General features: G+C 41.1%; 1 protein-coding gene across 1 annotated transcript in view; it reads right to left on the bottom strand.

Moving 5' to 3' along the window:
- The window catches only part of grin2bb (glutamate receptor, ionotropic, N-methyl D-aspartate 2B-b), a gene marked incomplete at its 3' end in the record, with an annotated part of 118,620 nt that overhangs the window by 23,215 nt on the left and 76,451 nt on the right, over positions 1-18,954 (bottom strand). Inside the window, exons 2-8 of the mRNA XM_084559236.1 lie at positions 18,427-18,570; positions 16,890-17,160; positions 16,412-16,604; positions 7,322-7,436; positions 6,918-7,123; positions 3,223-3,394; positions 502-655 (exon numbers count right to left, since the gene is read on the bottom strand). Of these exons, the coding sequence (XP_084415362.1) occupies positions 502-655; positions 3,223-3,394; positions 6,918-7,123; positions 7,322-7,436; positions 16,412-16,604; positions 16,890-17,160; positions 18,427-18,570 (1,255 nt within the window). The remainder of the gene's footprint in view (positions 1-501; positions 656-3,222; positions 3,395-6,917; positions 7,124-7,321; positions 7,437-16,411; positions 16,605-16,889; positions 17,161-18,426; positions 18,571-18,954) is intronic.

The following is an 18,954-nucleotide window of genomic DNA, read 5'->3' as shown; positions in this document are numbered from 1 at the left end:
ACTAAAGGGAACAACAAGAAGTGGCAGCCACAATGAGCAGCACACAATCAAATCTATTGTGGCCTGATAATAGCAAACTATGACCTCCTTTTGGTGGCTCACTGCAGGGTGGAAAAAAAAGCCACAATCTTGACAACATTTTTAAAAGAAACAGATACTTAAAGTGTTGAAATAAATAAACACTTTGAACGTTTGCCAACTGCTTGTCTGTGATTAGAACAGCCACCAATTAAAATCTGTACTAAGATGTCAACTGGTGTTTCTAAACATCAAGAATTAAACAACAGCATTTCATTGTAAAATCCTGCACTGGATGAAACTTTTGTTCTGCCAGAATAAATTGTTCAGCCTAGATAAACAAAGTAATTGTTTTGTTAAAAATCTACTCATGTCCCTGCTTGTGATTGTGCAGTAATTATGTGATATGAATGTGTGTGCACATCTAATAGTTCTTGATCGTGCTGTACATCTGCCAGAAGCACCAGGTATGTCTCTCCTCACCTAGAAAGGCAGAAGGGGACACGGTTCCGTTACTACGGGAGACCATGACACTGATCCCTGTCTCAATGAATGGCACAGAGAAGTCGATGACCTCCGACCTCTCCTCGTTGATGGTGAGTGAACCCACTGCCATGTGGGCATTCTTCAACACCACCTGAGGGTCAGCCACAGACAGACAGAGGGAGACAAGAGAGAAACATGGAAGCTCAGTGTTGAATATTCTCGGGTCCATGGTGAAAAGGACTAATTCATTGGCACAGTTCCATGGTCATGTATATTTAGCCCTAAGTTTCTAGGTCCATAAGGGATGAATAAAAAGGGAGCACATATGACTTTATTACATGTGTGGCATGTTGTATCTTACACAGTTTTTTGTTTCTTTGCTTCTCACACTTCTTCATGGATGCCTACACTCTTTTATCTCTCTCATTCTGTTCTGCTTCTGTTTTCAAATTAAACAGAGATCCAGGAGCGAATGAGATCCACCCTGGGTATCTCAAGGCTCTGGATGTTGTAGGGCTGTCATGGCTGACACGCCTCTGCAACATTGTGTTGTCATCGGGGGCAGTACCCCTGGAGTGGCAGACCGGGGTGGTGGTCCCCATCTTTAAAAAATGGGAACAGGAGGGTGTGTTCCAACTATAGGGGGGGTCACACTCCTCAGCCTCCCCAGCAAGGTCTATGCCAGGGTGCTGGAAAAGAGTTGGTTGAACCTCAGATCGAGGAGGAACAATACAGTTTTCGTCCCATGGACCAGCTCTTTACCCTCGCTAGGTTGCCAGAGGGGAAATGGGAATTTGCCCAACCGGTGCTTTGTGGATCTGGAGAAGGCTTGCGACCGTGTCCTCAGAGGCATCCTGTGGGGGTGCTCTGGGAGTATGGGGTGGATGGCCACTTACTAAGGGCCATTCAGTCCCTGTACCAAAGGAGTGCGAGTTTGGTCCGTGTAGCCTGTAGTAAGGCGGACCTGTTCCCAGTGAGGGTTGGTCTCCATCAGGGCTGCCCTTTGTCACCGGTTCTGTTCACAACTTTTATGGACTGAATTTCTAGGTGCAGCCGGGTGGGGGAGGTGTCGGGTTCGGTGATCGGAGGATCTCATCCCTGCTTTTTGCGAATGATGTGGTCTTTCTAGCTTCATCGAACAACAACCTCCACCTCTTGCTTTGGCGGTTCGCAGCCGAGTGTGAAGCGGCTGGGATGAAGATCAGCTAATCACCTCCAAGTCTGAGGCCATGGTCCTCATTCGGAAAACGGTGGATTGCCAACTCCAGGTCGGGGAAGAGGTCCTGGCTTAAGTGGAGGAGTTCAAGTATCTCGGGGTCTTGTTCACGAGTGAGGATGGAGCGGGAGATGCAGTGATGCGGATGCTTAACCGGTCAGTCACGGTGAAGAGAAAGCCAAAAGGTGAAGCTCTCAATTTACCAGTCGATCTACATTCCAACCCTCACCTATGGTCATGAACTTTGGGTAACGACCGAAAGAACGATATCGCGAATACAAGCAGCCAAAATGAGTGTCCTTCACAGGGTGGCTTGGCTTAGCCTTAGAGATAGGGCAAGGAGCTCGGACATGCGGGAGGAGCTTAGAGTAGAACCGCTGTTCCTCCATGTCGAGAGGAGTCAGTTGAAGTGGCTAGGGCATCTGGTAAGCATTATATATCTCGTCTGGCCTGGGAATGCCTGGGGATTCCTCTGGAGGAGCTGGTGGAAGTGGCTGGGGAGATGGCTGTCTGGACTTCTCTGCTGAGGCTGCTGCCCCCGCGACTCGGCCCCGGATAAGTAGTAAAAGACGAAGACAAAGACGAAGAGGCCTTGTGCTTCATGTGTAATGTGTGCAAGAGAGAAGTGGGTCTTCCCTTAGGTTGCTTTATCTCTCTCTCCGTTCTTTCCTTTTCCCATTGTGCTTTCTTCCTCTTTATGTGTTTTTCTTTCTAAAGCTCTGATTAGGAGCCTCATTGTGTCCTCCTGAGGTTTTATGAGGCTGATCACAGCTCCACCTCAGGCCAGGTTGTTGGGAACAAGTTCTAGATGGTGTGACAGCGAGCATGAGAAACTAAAATAAAAAGAGATAATTCTGTGAGTACAATTGGCCCTATTGTGAAAGTCAGTATCACAAACACCAAACATTCGCTGTATCTGTATTAGTTTTTATTCCTTATTCCCGTAATATTAATCTTCTTAACAGTAAACTTGTTGGAAAATGAGATCACCAAACAAAGTGAGCTATGTGTCACAGTGTCACAATGAATGGGAGAAATGCTTCTAAAGAACAGCCTAATGTATACAAACGATAAGTGGGAATCGCAGGAATGCTGTAAGACACCAGTAACATGTCACCTCCAGTAACTAAATGAAATGTTGTACTGGCTCTGATGAAATTGGAGGTACAAACAAAATCTCTATTTTTATTTTGAGCATACTGCTTTATTGTGTGACTCTGACAGTTGTGTACCAAAGGTTCTCCCAGCTGCGAAATCCACAATCAACTGATGTTCCAGCAGGTCTGTACGAAATTGACCAAACCGTCATTGTGTATTTTCAAGCTGCTTACAGATAATGCAGAGTCAATGCTTCTTTCTGCTCTAGGGATAAACTGGTCAGAACATGCAGTGTAACACTGTATGTAAAGAAAAAACACCTTGACCAGTACAGATCACAGTAGCACAGTAGTATGTAGACAGTAATTTATCACTGTATGTAAAACACTGAGAAATGTCCTCACCTCTCCAACCATGCCATTCCATGTGCCATTAACCTTCTTGCCGTGCTTGCCGTTGGTTACCAGATAGAGGTCATAGGTGAACTTTACTGTCTTGGCAATTTTCTTCAGGATGTCGATGCAGAAACCTTTGCAGCAGCGTTTGATGTAAATTCCTGAATCTCCTGTTTGATTGCTGAATGTGACAAAGTGTGTAGAAGTATAGAAAAGAGAACAGATAGATCAGCACCACTACAAGCAAGACACCAGGAAATGCTCAGTATTTCTTGAAATAGTAACTGGGGCATTTATTTCACTCAAGTAAAGAAATTTACAGGCCTTCACTGTTTCTACAAACTAAACGTTTTGACTGACCATTTCAAATAAAAAGCCCTCTGGTGTTTCAGTGGACAAAAACCCTCCATTTCTTATTATGAAACATTTGCAGGCATACCATAAGGAGCAGCAGCCAGAGATTAAAGGAAGGCAAAACAAAGTCCTTCAGAATGGATGGACTTTGTTTTGCCTTTCTCTCTCTCTGTATATATATATATATATATATATATATATATACATAAAACGTCCCTCTCACCCTCCTCGGGTGGTATCTGTGTCATTCTCAAGCTCGGGTCCTCTACCAGAGGCCTGGGAGTTTGAGGGTTCTGTGCAGTATCTTAGCTGTTTGTAGGACTGTGCTCTTCTGGTCTGAGGCTTCTGATGTTTTTCCTGGGATCTGTTGGAGCCACACCCCCAGTTTGGGGCTCACTGCCCCAAGTGCTCCTACTACCACGGGGACCATGCTCACCTTGACCTTCCACATCTGTTCCAGCTGTTCTTTCAATCCTTGATTACTTTTCAACCTTTTTGTGTTCCTTCTTTCTGATGTTGGCGTCTGCTGGTATCCGCACATCTATCACCACCGCCTTCTTCTGCTCTTTGTCTACCACCACTATGTCCGGTTGGTTGGCCAGGACCTGTTTGTCAGTCTGGAAGCTGAAGTCCCACAGCACCTTGGCCCTGTTGTTCTCAGCCACCTTCTGTGGTGCGGCCCATTGGGATTTGGGTACTTCTATTCCATACTGGGTACAGATGTTCCTGTACACTATTCCAGCCACTTGGTTGTGTCTCTCCATGTACGGTGACCCGGCTAGCATCTTACACCCTGCTACTATGTGCTGGACTGTCTCAGGGGCATCTTTGCATAGTCTGCACCTTGGATCTGATCTACTCTTGTAGATCTTGGCCTCCATGGCTCTTGTACCTAGGGCCTGTTCTTGTGCTGCCATGATCAGTGCCTCTGTGCTGTCTCTGAGTCCAGCCTTTTCCAGCCATTGGTAGGTCTTCTCGATATAGCCACTTCTTCAATTTGGCGGTGGTACATGCCATGTAGGGGCTTGTCCCTCCAGGTTGTCTGCTCCTCTTCCTCTGCACTCTTATCAGGTTTCTGTTGCCTGAGATATTCACCTAGCAGTTCATCATTTGTGGCCATTTTTCTGATCTATGTATGTATGTATATATTTTGGAAATAAACTGAATTCCATTTGGTACTGCTGAATTTGGTACTGCTGAGTTCTCATTAACATTTTCTCAGATTTCCTTTATTCTAGATTGCAGATAACAGATATAAATTGTTATCCAAATTGGTACTGTAATATGGGAATTAGAATAATATTTCCCAAGCTGAACATTTAACCAAACTGTGCATCATTAGTCAATGGATTATTTTGGCACATGGCAGATGCAGGTGGTTAACATCTGTGAGTAACAACACAATGGATGATTTGGCACAGTTATTGGTTGTTGCCAATGCCAGATCAAAGACAAATGTGTTCATCTGAGTGTTATGTATTCACACAAGGGTGTCAACCTCTCTTTATACAAATTGCAGGTTATTTCACTTATGTGCAACTCCTGCAAATGAACGTCCTTCATAATTTACTGTACAACATGGAATAATGTAAGTTTATTTATCTGGCACTGTAGCTGCATATTTCTGATTTGTACATACAAGGACGGCTCAATATACACTATATTGCCATTCGCTCATCTGCCTTTACACACATATGAACTTAAGTGACATCCCATTCTTAATCCATAGGGTTTAATATGACATCAGCCCACCCTTTGCAGCTATAACAGATTCAACTCTTCTGGGAAGGCTTTTTATGTGTGTTTATGGGAATTTTTGACCGTTCTTCCAGAAGTGCATTTGTGAGGTCAGACAATGATGTTGGATGAGAAGGCCTGGCTCACAGTCTTTGGTCTATTTCATCCCAAAGGTGTTCTGTTGGGTTGAGGTCAGAACTCTGTGCAGGCCAGTCAAGTTCATCCAAGTTCACCAAACTTGCTCATCCATGTCTTAAGACATAACACATAAGACATGTTTATTAATCCCACATATGGGAAATTACCTTGTCACAGTAGTGCAGAATTTGGCAAAAATATATACAAAAACAATAACGACTTCGACAGGGGAGTTTACCAAAAAACACATTTGGCACAATGCAGTCAGATAAGTACCTTTCTCCTGGCAACCACCAAACCCAGACTGGTTCATTAAGTTGCCAGATGGAGATGCGTGATTTGTCACTCCAGAGAACACGTCTCCACTGCTCTAGAGTCCAGTAGCGGCGCGCTTTACACCACTGCATCCGAAGCTTTTCATTGCACTTGGAGATGTATAGCTTGCATGCAGCTGCTCGGCCATGGAAACCCATTCCATGAAGCTCTCTACACACTGTTCTTGAGCTAATCTGAAGTCCACATGAAGTTTGGAGGACTATAGCGATTGACTCTAGAAAGTTGGTGACCTCTGCACATTATGCGCCTCAGCATCCACTGACCCACTCTGTCATTTTGCGTGGCCTTCCACTTCGTGGCTAAGTTGCTGTCTTTCCCAAACGCTTCCACTTTGTTATCATACCACTGACAGTTGACTGTAGAATATTTAGTAGCGAGGAAATTTCACGACTGGACTTGTTGCACAGGTGGCATCCTATCACAGTACATAGAATTCACTGAGCTCCTGAGAGCGAACCATTCTTTCACAAATATTTGTAGATGCAGTCTGCATGCCTAGGTGCTTGATTTTATACACCTGTGGCCATGGAACTGATTGGAACACCTGAATTCAGTTATTTGCATGGATGAGTGAATACTTTTGGCAATATAGTGGAGTATTGCTTGAAATGCCGTATGAAAGGCTGTGAGGGAAGATCAGAGAGGCAGACAGAGATAAGGTGCAAGAAGAGGGGAATAGGAGAAAGAGCAGGGTGAAAGATCCATCAATAAAAAACACTGTGCTAGAAGATGTAGAACACCCTCCAGAGACTTCAGGTGGGCCATTAATAGAAAAGGAGGCCAATAAAGAAAATTCATTATCACACTCCAAGGAGAACTGGATAGCAAGAGGGTCAGTGAAGGGGCAGTGGAGACAGGAAAACAGGGAGAATGAAACCAAGACAATGATAGCAGATGTGAAACGAGTCAAGGTAATCACAGGGCAGAGAGACTTTTTTATTTGCAGAGAGAGACTCAGTAAAGAAAAACAAAATGGGACTGCCATTACAGAACGTTGCAATCACAGAAAATAATAAAGACAAAAAAAATTCCTGAATTTATAATAACACTTCCATATTCTTCTAAACTACTGATGCAGCTATTGGTGTGTAAATCAATATGGCTGCAAATATGGCTTTAGAATGAATTTAAATTCTCACTTGAGTTTGAGCTGTTTGCGGCACGGCACGGTGTTCCTCATGCAGGTTCCGCTGAGTGGGTCCACATCCTCCACAATGACAAATGGCGCCTCTTCCAGAGTCACGATCGACAGGTGGTCCTCCCGCTCCTCTTCTGCAGAGTACAGCTCAAAACGAGGCCACACATGGTACCTCATTGTCAATGAGCCTCTTTCCCACTTGCCAACCTGCATGAGCGGGTGTGGAGGAGGACTGTGTGATATACAAGCTACTGTAACAGGCACTTCAAGCAGACATTCCAAATGAAAAAGTGACAGACACAACGCAGAGGGTGAAAACTATGGAAGGTGAAAACCAGGAAGATTGAAGAGAAGAGAAGAGAAGAGAAGAGAAGAGAAGAGAAGAGAAGAGAAGAGAAGATTTACCCTCTCCCACTGTCTGTCCTTGTCCAGAAGAATGATGACCAGCTTGGGAAACATCTGGTGGCCTTCTTCACTAAATGACAGGTTTCGACCTTCAAATGTTACGTTCATGATGTACCTGAGAATGAGAAGTTTGAATTACAAATATTAACATTTGTCTACTGGTCTGAAGTAAAATGAGACAAATTAGTTTTTTTTCTTTCTTTGTAGATTTAATGTGCAGCAAGATAAATTACATAAAACATGTTTTAGATTTCACTGACCATTTACCACAGCAATGCCTTTAAAAAACACAAATTTTTTTCCCACTAATTAGTGCAGTTTTAAGTGCTACCACACAAAATAACAAGAATATTACTATTGTAACCATAGTAGTTGGTGGTAAGAACTGTACAAATGTCAAATGACTAACGACTGTGCAGAGTTTAAAACAACAGGAGGGTGCATGGACTACTGCCACTATAATGAAAAACCCACAACAGAAAATAATGTATGGAGAGGTCTATGTATAATATCTGGTTTCACCTCATTATTTATTTACCTTATTATCCTTTTACATACTGTTGATTCTTGATTACTCTCTACACATTCATTTATTTTTATGGATTTTATTACGGAAAAATTAAAAATTTCAGACCAGAGGATCAGACCTAGGATTTAATATTTGAATAGGATGACAACAAAGGCTGACCCAGTTTGAAACATTATGGCACCTGATAGAAAATGAAGCACAAGGCAGATATACAGAGGGAGTGTTAGTGTACGTGGGAGCAGGGAGGCTGAAGAGAGAGCAACAAGAAAGCAGGAGTGAAAGATGGAAGACAGAGTATTAACCTCCTTCGTTAATACATGTCAGCATATACAGTTGAAACCAGATGTTTACATACACTGTGTTAAAAGACACATGAACCTTTTTTCCTCACTGTCTGACGTTAAATCAGACTAAACCTCTCCTGTTTTAGGTCAGTTAGGATTACTAAAATTATTTCTATTTGCTAAATGCCACAATAATGAGCGAGAGAGTTTGTTAGAGAATTTTTTATTACTTTATATACATATACTGTGTGTGTGTGGCAGATAAGATGGAATCATCTCTCTTTCTCTCTCTGCCTTTCTCTCTCTGTCGCATCCTTTCCTTACTCTTCCTCATCCTGATCTGTGGGCTGCCATCTCCATGGAGACGCGCTGCCTCTGAAACAATCCACCGGAGAAATAAATATCTTGTCTGAATGCAAGGAGTAAGGAGCTAAGTGTGTATGTGCAGACTTCTAAAGGATGTAACGAGCACCGTCATCTCCAACCAAGTCAACAGTGTGAAAATTTTCCACAAGGGAATTAAACAAAATGCAGACAACGCACATACAATGGACCTGAAACTGAACCAAGATTTCAACACACATATCTCCCACTAGAACATTTAATGCCTCTATCTGTAAAGTCTTTAACTATATTTATATCCCAAGTTGATAACATGACTCAAGCCTCTGTGAAATTCCTATTGCTGAGTATATGCTGGTTAGCACGTTACAACTGCTGTAATACGCATGTAACATGGGATTAGCCTCCTAAGAATAATCTTGCCATGTGGTCATGTGGGTTGTCATGTGGGCCATGACAACCCACATGACCAGTAGCTGCCCTGCAAGTGCATGCGTCATCATGACAGGGTAACATGTGTGAGCGTATGGAAAACCGCAACATAAGGACGCAGGGCGGTTCTTAATGTGTTCCCATGGCTCCCACAACCACAGCAATTTTCATGCAATCAGCTGTGTTGCCATGGGGACAGTAATCTCACCCAAGAGAGGCTGGTTAAAAGAGAGAGATGAAGAGAGTGAGAGAAAGGAGCATTTTTCAGTCTAAACCTTTGTGTTTACCCACTTCCCTTCATGCTCTCTTTCACTTTCAAATCAATCTCTCCATCTAACCTCTGAGCAGCACGTCAAATCACACATCGATAGGATTCACATGCCCATATATTAACCTGTGCCTTTACAAAGACTGATGCATGGTGTGAATTTACAGCAGAGGAAGACTGCTCTGTTTATCATTTTGTAGCCCTGTAGTATTGATGTAGCTTTTATGTGCTGTTTGATCCCCCCTCATGTTAGCACTACCCCTCTGACTGGTGGAGGAAGAAGGAAAAAAAAATAAAACATGAAAACTACTTGGATGAGCTCTTAACAGAACCTCATGCAGCTTCATCACTGCCATATGCAGCACTTGTGTGCGCCTCGCTCACCAACTGTTCCCCCACTAATCATTGGCTGTGAGGGGAATTTGTTTTTTAGTTACAGAGACAATGAATCATCAGTTGCATGGACACAATCTCCGCTTTTTCTAATTTTTCAAATGTACTTCAGAGCCAATTGATTATCTCTGAGTAAAGCCGAACAGAGTCACAAATTCTCTGCCACTGCAAGGTAAGCATGTGAAACTATACAGTACACTATATACTATATATAAATTATATATAAATATATGTATACAGTACACACTGACATACACCAATCAACCACAACAAAACTACTAACAGGAGAAGTGAATAACATTCAGCATCTTGTAACAATGCAATGTTCTGCTGGGAAATGTTTAGATGTTATGTAGCATCCACCTAGCCCAGACCAGACACCCCAACCCCATAGCAATGATACTCCTTGATGGCAGCAGCCATCCCCAGCAGGATGCAGCCTGACACAGGCACACACACACAAAAATAGTTTAGGAACAACTCAAAAAAGACCAGCACAATGGTGTTGACCTGGCCTCCAATATTAAGAAGGTGGTCATAATGGTATGCCTGATCAGTGTACTATAACATTAGTTGGTTCTGGAGAGCTACCAGTTACTGATAAATCAGGCATGGTAGGAGAAACAACTACAGAATATGGTAAATTATTGTAATCTAGAGTACACCTGGTTTAAGTGTCATTCAAGGTCCCCTTCAGAACAAATTAGGGCATCATTTTTTTACAGGAGGGATAAATGTAATGGAACTGACAAAAGACAAAAATATTTTCAGCAGGATGTGAGTGTTTAGCAGACAGCTACTCTACACAAAGACAAGTACGGGACGTGGACTAACTGAATGCAAAAGTACGACACAGATACAGTAATTGTAAACTATAATTGCAACAAGTTCACAGTATAAAAGATCAGATGAATCATGAACCAGATTTCAATAAGCCTGTCTCAGACATTTTCTTGTGTTTGCCCTGCTATTTCCCCATTGTGGGACAAATAAAGTTTTTTTTTATTATTAACTATATTAAAATAAAATAATAAATAAATTTTGATTTTGACTTGTAGTTAGAGTATCTGTGGTGGCTCTGTGCGGCATCATTTGGGCCTGCAGACATAAGACATAAGCATGTTAATCTGGGTAAATAATTAATCATCTTATTAAGTCCTGATAACGTACATGATTAGCATGACTGTATGTTGTATAATTAAACATTTTGTATCTATTGATTACAAGTTCCCCTGTGTCTGCTTGGGTTCTCTCCGGGTACTCCGGCTTCCTCCCACTGTCCAAAGACATGCTTGTTAGGTTAATTGGTGATTCCAGATTGGCCGTAGGTGTACATGTGAGTGTGAATGCTTGTCTGTCTCTCTGTGTTAGCCCTGTGATAGACTGGCGATCTGTCCAGGGTGTACCCCGCCTCTCGCCCAATGAATAGACTCCAGCTGCCGACAGGACAAGCAGTTACAGAAGATGAATGAATGAATGAATGAATGATTACAAATTCTCAATTGTTTGCTGTAAAATTCCTATAAACTAAACTGCTACTACTAAAAATCTTTAAATTTAAATTTAGAGATGTTTTTTAAATAAAATATAATAAATAATAAAACTATTCAGTTGGGTTTGGAACAGTATTTTGAAAAGGATATACGATTTGTACATATAAATCTCAAACCCCCAAACAATTTAATTCTAATTTGATTGCATTATTTATTGTTAGTGGCACAGCTCTGCCAACATAAAAACACACACAGCAATGTAGACTACACACGGGAAAGATGTGAGTCTCTTTGAGCTGCAGCCTTTAATAAGTGAGTCCGCGGGAGCTCCATGTGATCTGGGCTCGTGAGGACTCCTGTTGAGCAGGAGACATCAGACAGCTATCTGTGGAGTCTGAGGAGAGGGGACCATGTATCAGAGAGAGCACTCTCTCGTTTAAAAACAGGAGCATAAGAGCCAAGTACAGTGACCTTCCACAGGCTGAAAACCTCAAATACTGATCTGTACTTTTCTTTCCAGCGGCTGCCTGAACATTCGGAAATTTGTTTTTAATCTGCCTTAGTTGTCAAGGTGAATCAAAAGTTTTTAGCACACTGAACAAGATATATAGCTAATTTGGTATTTGGTGAGATAAAAATTGCTCCTAAAAATGATTCATTAAGAATTCATATTTCAGATGATCCCATATTACTGGTGGCAACTTGTCAAAGCATACCTGAATACATCAAGAAAAGTCCACCACCTATGCTCACTCGGAGACAATTAGAGCACGTGTAGACTTGCAGAATCAGTAAGTTATGTTAACAACAGTCGTTTGACTGAATTTTTTTGTGACAGTATTCAGATATGGCCAACTTTTACATTCTGTTGTATCATGTTTTGTCAGTGTAGTGATATTTCTTTTTATTTATTTAACTGTTCCTTTTGGCTACACGGAGCTGGTCAAGCACAAGCACTGTTTGTTCTAAACTCCAGCATAATGTTACCAACTGATAATACTGCACAAGCATTGGCTACTTCATAGTAAGCAGACAATGTTTGAACTTTGAATAAAATACATTAATTTAGGGAAAATGTTAATTAATTTAGTTCAAGCATCAGTTTTATCAGCTAACCAACTCATCTGAATGACCATTTTATTCTCAGTCTGACATCTAGTGCTGAAGGATACATTAAAGGAGAAGTTCACCCTAAAACATCAGATTTAATATTAAAAGGCTGTGTTAACTGTTGATGTACTTAGTTTCCTAGGTGTTACTTATCGGTAGCTTCACAGCACAATAATCAAGTCATATTTTAATGTTTTCGGAAAGTTTTTAGCAAGCACATTGGTATTTTTTACTGATATTGTAGCAGGCCAAAAAATGACTTATGCTATGACAATTATGCTATGAGGCAATTATGCTGTGAGGCTAACGTTATGTTAATTTTTCGGGGTATAATAATTTTGGGGTATAATAATTCGTTAAAAAAATTACTTTTGTCAGTGCACTGTCCTGGTACACCGATTACACTAATGCACACGTCAGAGCTCGGCCATTGACCGTATCGGCTAATGACTACTAAAATGGAGGAATCAGATGAAAGCACGTTGCTAGGACTGATGGAAGGCAAGCAAATTTTATTTTAAAAACTTCAACCCTACGGTGCCATCTAAATGCAAAGCATATTGCAGTGAGCACAGAAACTGCCGGAGCTGTTAGCGCTAGCAGTCCCAGTCCAAGTACGGACAAGACAATGGTCGGCAGCCCAAACTTTTTTCTTTTTTTTTACCATTTAAAGTCAATACTGTTCTGAAAAAGTACTTAATATGGCACTTCAACTTTAGGTCTGTTCAGTTTTGGCCAGGGATATTTTCTTTGTTTTTCTACTGTTTTGAATTGAAATGGGGGCGGCACAGTGGCGAGGTGGTTAGCACTGATGCCTCACAGCAAGAAGGTCACCAGTTCGAGTCCATAGGCCAGCTGGCCTTTCTGTGTGGAGTTTGCATGTTCTCCCTGTGTGGGTTCTCTCCGGGTACTCCGGCTTCCTCCCACCATCCAAAGACATGCTCATTAGGTTAATTGGTGATTCTAAATTGGCCGTAGGTGTGCGTGTGAGTGTGAATGGTTGTCTGTCTCTCTGTGTTAGCCCTGCGATGGACTGGCGACCTGTCCAGGGTGTACCCCTGCCTCTCGCCCGATGACAGCTGGGATAGGCTCCAGCAGACCCCTGCGACCCTTAACAGGAATAAGCAGGTATAGAAAATGAATGAATTTGAATTGAAACGCAATTAAATGCATTTTTCCAGACATTAAAAGAGCCTGAGTTTACAATATGTCTGTGTCTATTATGTGATTCTGATGTCCACTAAAACTTCTTTTAAGTTAAATGTTGCTTTTTGGTGCAAATATTGTTAGGTGCTTGAAATGTAATTAATCAAGATTAATTAATTACAAAGCCTCTAATTAATTAGATAATTATTTTTTTTTTTAATCGAGTCTGACCCCTGGTTAATTTAGATTTGTCAAATTTAGAATAAACCAGAGTCCAATGCAGCCACAAGATGCTGACTTTTAATAAAATAAAATAAAATAAAATGTACAAAATGTGTTGTTTTTCTTTCATTGGTCATTAGCAATGAAAATTGCTTTATAGGAACACCACTGATTACTTAATGTGTTTGAGGTCAGCAGAAATGTAGTTGATAAGTCAATGGATCAATTAGACAAACAAAAAATATTAATCAGCATGTCAGGATTCATTGCTTTTGTTTGTCACAAATACCTTTTTTGTGACAACAAACATACAAATATATAGTTTTCTAAATACTCTGTCAAATACTAAAATCACTATGCATCACTATGCACTATACAGTCCTTCCTACATAATTTTACTACAAAGAAATAATTGATATGAATTTATATGAATATATCTATACATGTATCTATATATCTACTAAACTTAATGATAAAACATCAACAGTCGATTCTCAAATACTGCACTGAAAATGTATTGAGCAGCACATGCAGTGTTACAAACACACTGAACAGGCATAACATTAAATCTACTGACAGTTGAAGTAAATAACATTGACCATCTTGTTACAATTCAGTGTTCTGCTGGGAAACCTTTGGACCTGGCATTCGTGTGGAAGTTACTTAGACATGTAGCACCCACCTAGCCCAGACCAGACACCCCCACACCATAGCAATGACACTCCTTGATGGCAGCAGCCATCCCCAGCAGGATGCAGCCTGACACAGGCACACACACAAAAACAGTTTAGGAACAACTCAAAAAACATGAAAAACAGCACAAGGTGTTGACCTGGCCTCCAAATTCCCTAGATCCCTGACTGAATATTCCATTCAATAAAAGCTTATATGTAATATTGTTTTGGCTATTTCTATGGCATTTCAAAGTCCTTTTTAGCAGTTAGTCATTAACAGTGAGAGAAGAGAAACTGAGTTCATGCTAAATTTAAGTAATTCCGCTCTGAAACACCTCCCTTCTTTCACTGGATTTAAATATAGAAAGCTAGAATCAACAGTTTTTGTAGAAGGAAGAAAAAGATGCATGGGGGGGGGCAGAGTTTTTCTTTCTGCTGCAAGAAAAACTACTTCACAGGTGAGATGAGATGAGAGGAACATGTTCATCTTATGTGAATGAAAAGAGGCACATGCATAAGATGGCCCACAGAGAAGATTTTTACACTGAAGCCTCAAACTTAGCGCTTTGGAGCCAGTCCAGAGAAATAAAGACAAATGTCTCATCAGATTGTATGAAACTAACTACAGATTATTTATCATCACTCTTACTGTGCAGCATGTGTTGTGCACACACACATAACAAACAAACAATTACAAAACATTCCTTCCAACATATACACACACGAATAAGCCCCTTGATGCCTCATCCAAAACCACTTTGAGCATATTTTCTCTTTATCCCAGTCTTTCTGTCTCTGTCGACCGGGAACCAATGGATGGCCTCTGAAGCTCTTTGTGCATTTGTGTGTGTGTTTGCTCATTTCTGTCCATATACAAGTGTGCAAGGGCTTGCGGTGTATGAATGCATTTTTGCATGCATGTTTGTGTATGCAGTATATTGTATGTATGTGCCCCCCCCCATGAGGTCCAGTAGCCTCTAAACAAAGAGAGTGTGACTCACTGTGGTCCCTGTCCATCAGCACTGACATGCAGCCCACTATGACCAGTAGCTATACAGCACCACGTGGAGACATGTGGACTTATTATTGCATATATGTCTCTGGGGATGAGGAGAGCAAATAGGTGGAATTATGTATGTGCAGTGTGTGTGTGTGTGTGTGTATGTGTGTGTGAATGACGCTCTTGCCAGTCCCTGGAGTCACCATCAATATCCAAAGTCTTTACTTTTACTTGATGGAATGGAGCAAAATGGAGCAGTTGGTTGGAAAACACACACTCACACACACACACAGAGCACAGTAGCATCCAAGGTGTGTGTCCGAAGGATGATTGAGAGCTAACCCTGTGTCTGATAGTGTCCTTCGGGGACTGAAATATTCATGGATGTGCTGTTATTGTTATCTCAGTCCTGCTGGTGGCTGAATCCCAGATGGCACAGATAAGTGCTCCTGGTATTAGATACAGAAACAAGGGTAGAGATAAAACCAAAATGTGCAATAATATGGCAACCTCAACCTGAAGATGAATGCAGGAGTGGAAGGAAAAGTTGGATAATATTTCCCTATTTCTTCACCTTGCTCAAATTCAAACTGACAGCAAAAAAAAAATAAAAAATAATAATAATAAAAAAAAAATTTAAAATCAAAAATCAAAAATCAAAAACATAAAATATTTGCAGTAATACTAAAAAAAATAAAAAATAATGAGAGGCAAACAGGAACATTATTGTGTTGAGTTAAAATGCTATTTTATAATAAGGGATGACATTGGTGGTTCTATTATTGAATGAAGAGCACTTAAATGTCATGCTATACCAACCCATGAGTGTGTGTGTGTGCAGTGTGTGTGCATGTGTTTCTGTGCTAAGGATAAGCCCACTGTTGTTCTCTGGCTCTTTTTTCTCGCTCATGTGTCCCAGTGCATTCAGTTAGCGGTGGAATCATTGATCAATATGAAGAATAAAAGCATGCCTCATGAAGTTAAATGGGTATTAATTATTGAATACCAATGCTCTTTCTTGTTCTGTAATGTGCCAAAAAAAGCAAAGCAAGGAGGTTCAGTGGAAGAGGAAAAGAAGGATGCATTTCTTTAAACATTGCTGTGGGTAAAAAAAAGAAATTGATAAAATGAGATATTGTAAGTCTGAAGGCTTATGTCTCCATTCATCTTGTATTTTTAAGTTTTTAACTGACTCACTTTAGTATTTCCTTGGAGTGGCCAGTATTGGAGGTTTTTTTGTCAGGTGTCCCGAGGCAGCTTGACTTCAGCAGAGTGTGTGGCCCACGGTCCAGTATCATGGTAGAGGTTGCCGTGGCAATGACAGCCACTGCATCACGTACCCTGGCCTCGATGTTGTAGTCCCATTCATCATATGACACTGAGATAAGGCCTGAGAGAGAAAGAGAGATGAGGTGAGAGAAAGGGACATATGGAAAGAAGGAACAAAGATGAAAATGAGCAGAAAATAACAGACGCAGCATCTACATCCTATCTCAGATTACGAGTCCTGTGTTTGGTGCTAAAGTTCACCAGTTGGATTGCAATGACTGAAGTGATTTATGCATGCCAGTATAATAATAATAATATAACTAAACTGAACGCACGTTGCAACAGGAAGCTGAATGGTCTATACAAAATTCCATCTGTTAAAGTCTGATATGGTGTTTGGGTGTACCTGTAGGGAAGACAGAGGGAACGTGGTCTGCATCACCGGCCACCAGTGAGGGCACGATCCAGGTGTAGCCGTAACCCGTGAGGCCTACAGAGTGAGCCACCTCAAAAATAGTAGTAGCCTCCTCCTTTGTGCAGTAGAGCAGAATGACGGGACTCTGCAGTTTCTTCATCTGGTTCTGGATCTTGGAATCTCCATCATCCACTGACATGTCCAGTAGGAGGACTTCTTCCAGTTCCCAGCCAACAAAACTATTCTCGATCGTGCTGCGAACCTAGATAGAAAAGTATGTCAAGATTTGGAAAAGTGTAGGCTGCACACCAGAGAGTTGTGAAGGATACTGGAACAAAACTGATTGAGACGTCTCCTCTAGCTTTTCTAAATTACCAAACTGTTTGTCTTGACACATCTTATAGGTGAAAGAAGCAGGGGTGGATTTTTTCAAGATAATCTCTTTTCCCAAATTGTATGGCTATATTCTCACACTACTGGCTGCAGGTACAAAAATACATTTAACTGTGCATTGTACTGTGTATAACTGTGCATGTGACAAATAAAACCTCTCATCTTATAACCCTTTAAAGAATGCGTTTTCAGCCTTGGAGATAAGGAGGCTGAAGCCTCAGTGAGCAGCTGCATTCGAAAGGACATGTTTGGCCAATCTGCATTTTCCATTAATGCAAATAAGAAAGTGGAATTGGCTACCCACTTATATTACACTTTGCCAAACCTTATCAAAAGCTTGAAGTGATGGCTAAGAGACAATGTTTTTTCTCCGAAAGAGTTGCTTTACATCAACTGTACATAGTCCTCACAAACTGCAAAACAAACATAAAAATAAAAAAATGATATGTTAATTTTATCAAAGGAACTAACCCAGTCTGCCATGATGGGTCCCCAAAAATAAAACTAATAACATCTAATGTGCCTGTTCCCTCTTGAGTCAGTTCTTATCAGACAACACATTTATCTTTGCAGATAAGATTCCATCTTAAATTTCTAGCCTCAACTAATAGCAGAGTAGTAGATTTTGTAGAAAGGTAGTGCATTTAATGTGATGAGCCGAAGATAGATGGCATTACATGGCATATCATAGACTCACCAACTAGTTCATTAGGTACTGGTGAACCTAATGAACTGGTTGGTGAATGGCTTCATAAGGTTATTTTATACATAATTAGTTTAAAATAACAGAAAGTTGTTGATGTGTTTTTATTTTGGAGGCTGTGGTTTGTAATAGTATTGAATTATATTGTGTTAACGGACTACGCGGTCAATGGACTACGCCAAATTATAACAGTACTGTGTTTAATTCAATCCAGTTTAACAGCACCACAAACTACATCCTCCATATTCATCATACCGTTCAATTACCACCTTCCTTACACGGTTTAAACATAAACTAAACATTACAAAAAGGTCAAACAGTCAAAAAGGGAAATTTAGAGCAAGACTGTTATATAAGAATGCAATTCTTTTCACTAGTGTACGTAATGTTTTGGAAGGTGTATGCTACATTTATCAAAGTGTGTTTATTTACCTTGTTGACAAAGTCCTGGTAACCAGGGTAGTATGTGGTGACTATGGAGAAGATGTACCAGTCATACTCCTCCATAATGTTCAACATAACGGAGGCCTGCTGCTCGATGGAGGGGCCAAACTGGAAAAACATTGAATGGTCGTCCTGGAAACCAGAGACATGCAGCCAATCAGCAAACAAGGTCATGAGTCATACCCCATGAGAGAGAAATGGAAGGTAGGGCACAGATAATCAAAGACTCCTGCACACCTCAGGAAATACACAGATCAGGCATAACAGTATGACCACCTTCCTAATATTGTGTAGGTCCCTCTTCTGCCTCCAAAACAGTTCTGACTCATCAGAGAATGGTCACGGCCCTTCTGAGGGTGTCTTGTAGTGTCTGGCAACAGAATCTTGTTAGTGCATTGTCACACCATGGTCAATGTTACTTACTTCTCCTGTCAGTGGTCATAATGCTATGGCTGATCGTTGTGTAGTGTTGTTTGTAGCTCAGAGTTGTTCCATCCTCTGTTCCTACATTGTGAC

This window comes from Chelon labrosus, assembly GCF_963514085.1.
Source record: "Chelon labrosus genome assembly, chromosome: 2".
NCBI lineage: Eukaryota > Metazoa > Chordata > Actinopteri > Mugiliformes > Mugilidae > Chelon > Chelon labrosus.
Note: the sequence above shows the minus strand (reverse complement) of the source record. Positions and strands in the feature narration are given on the sequence as shown.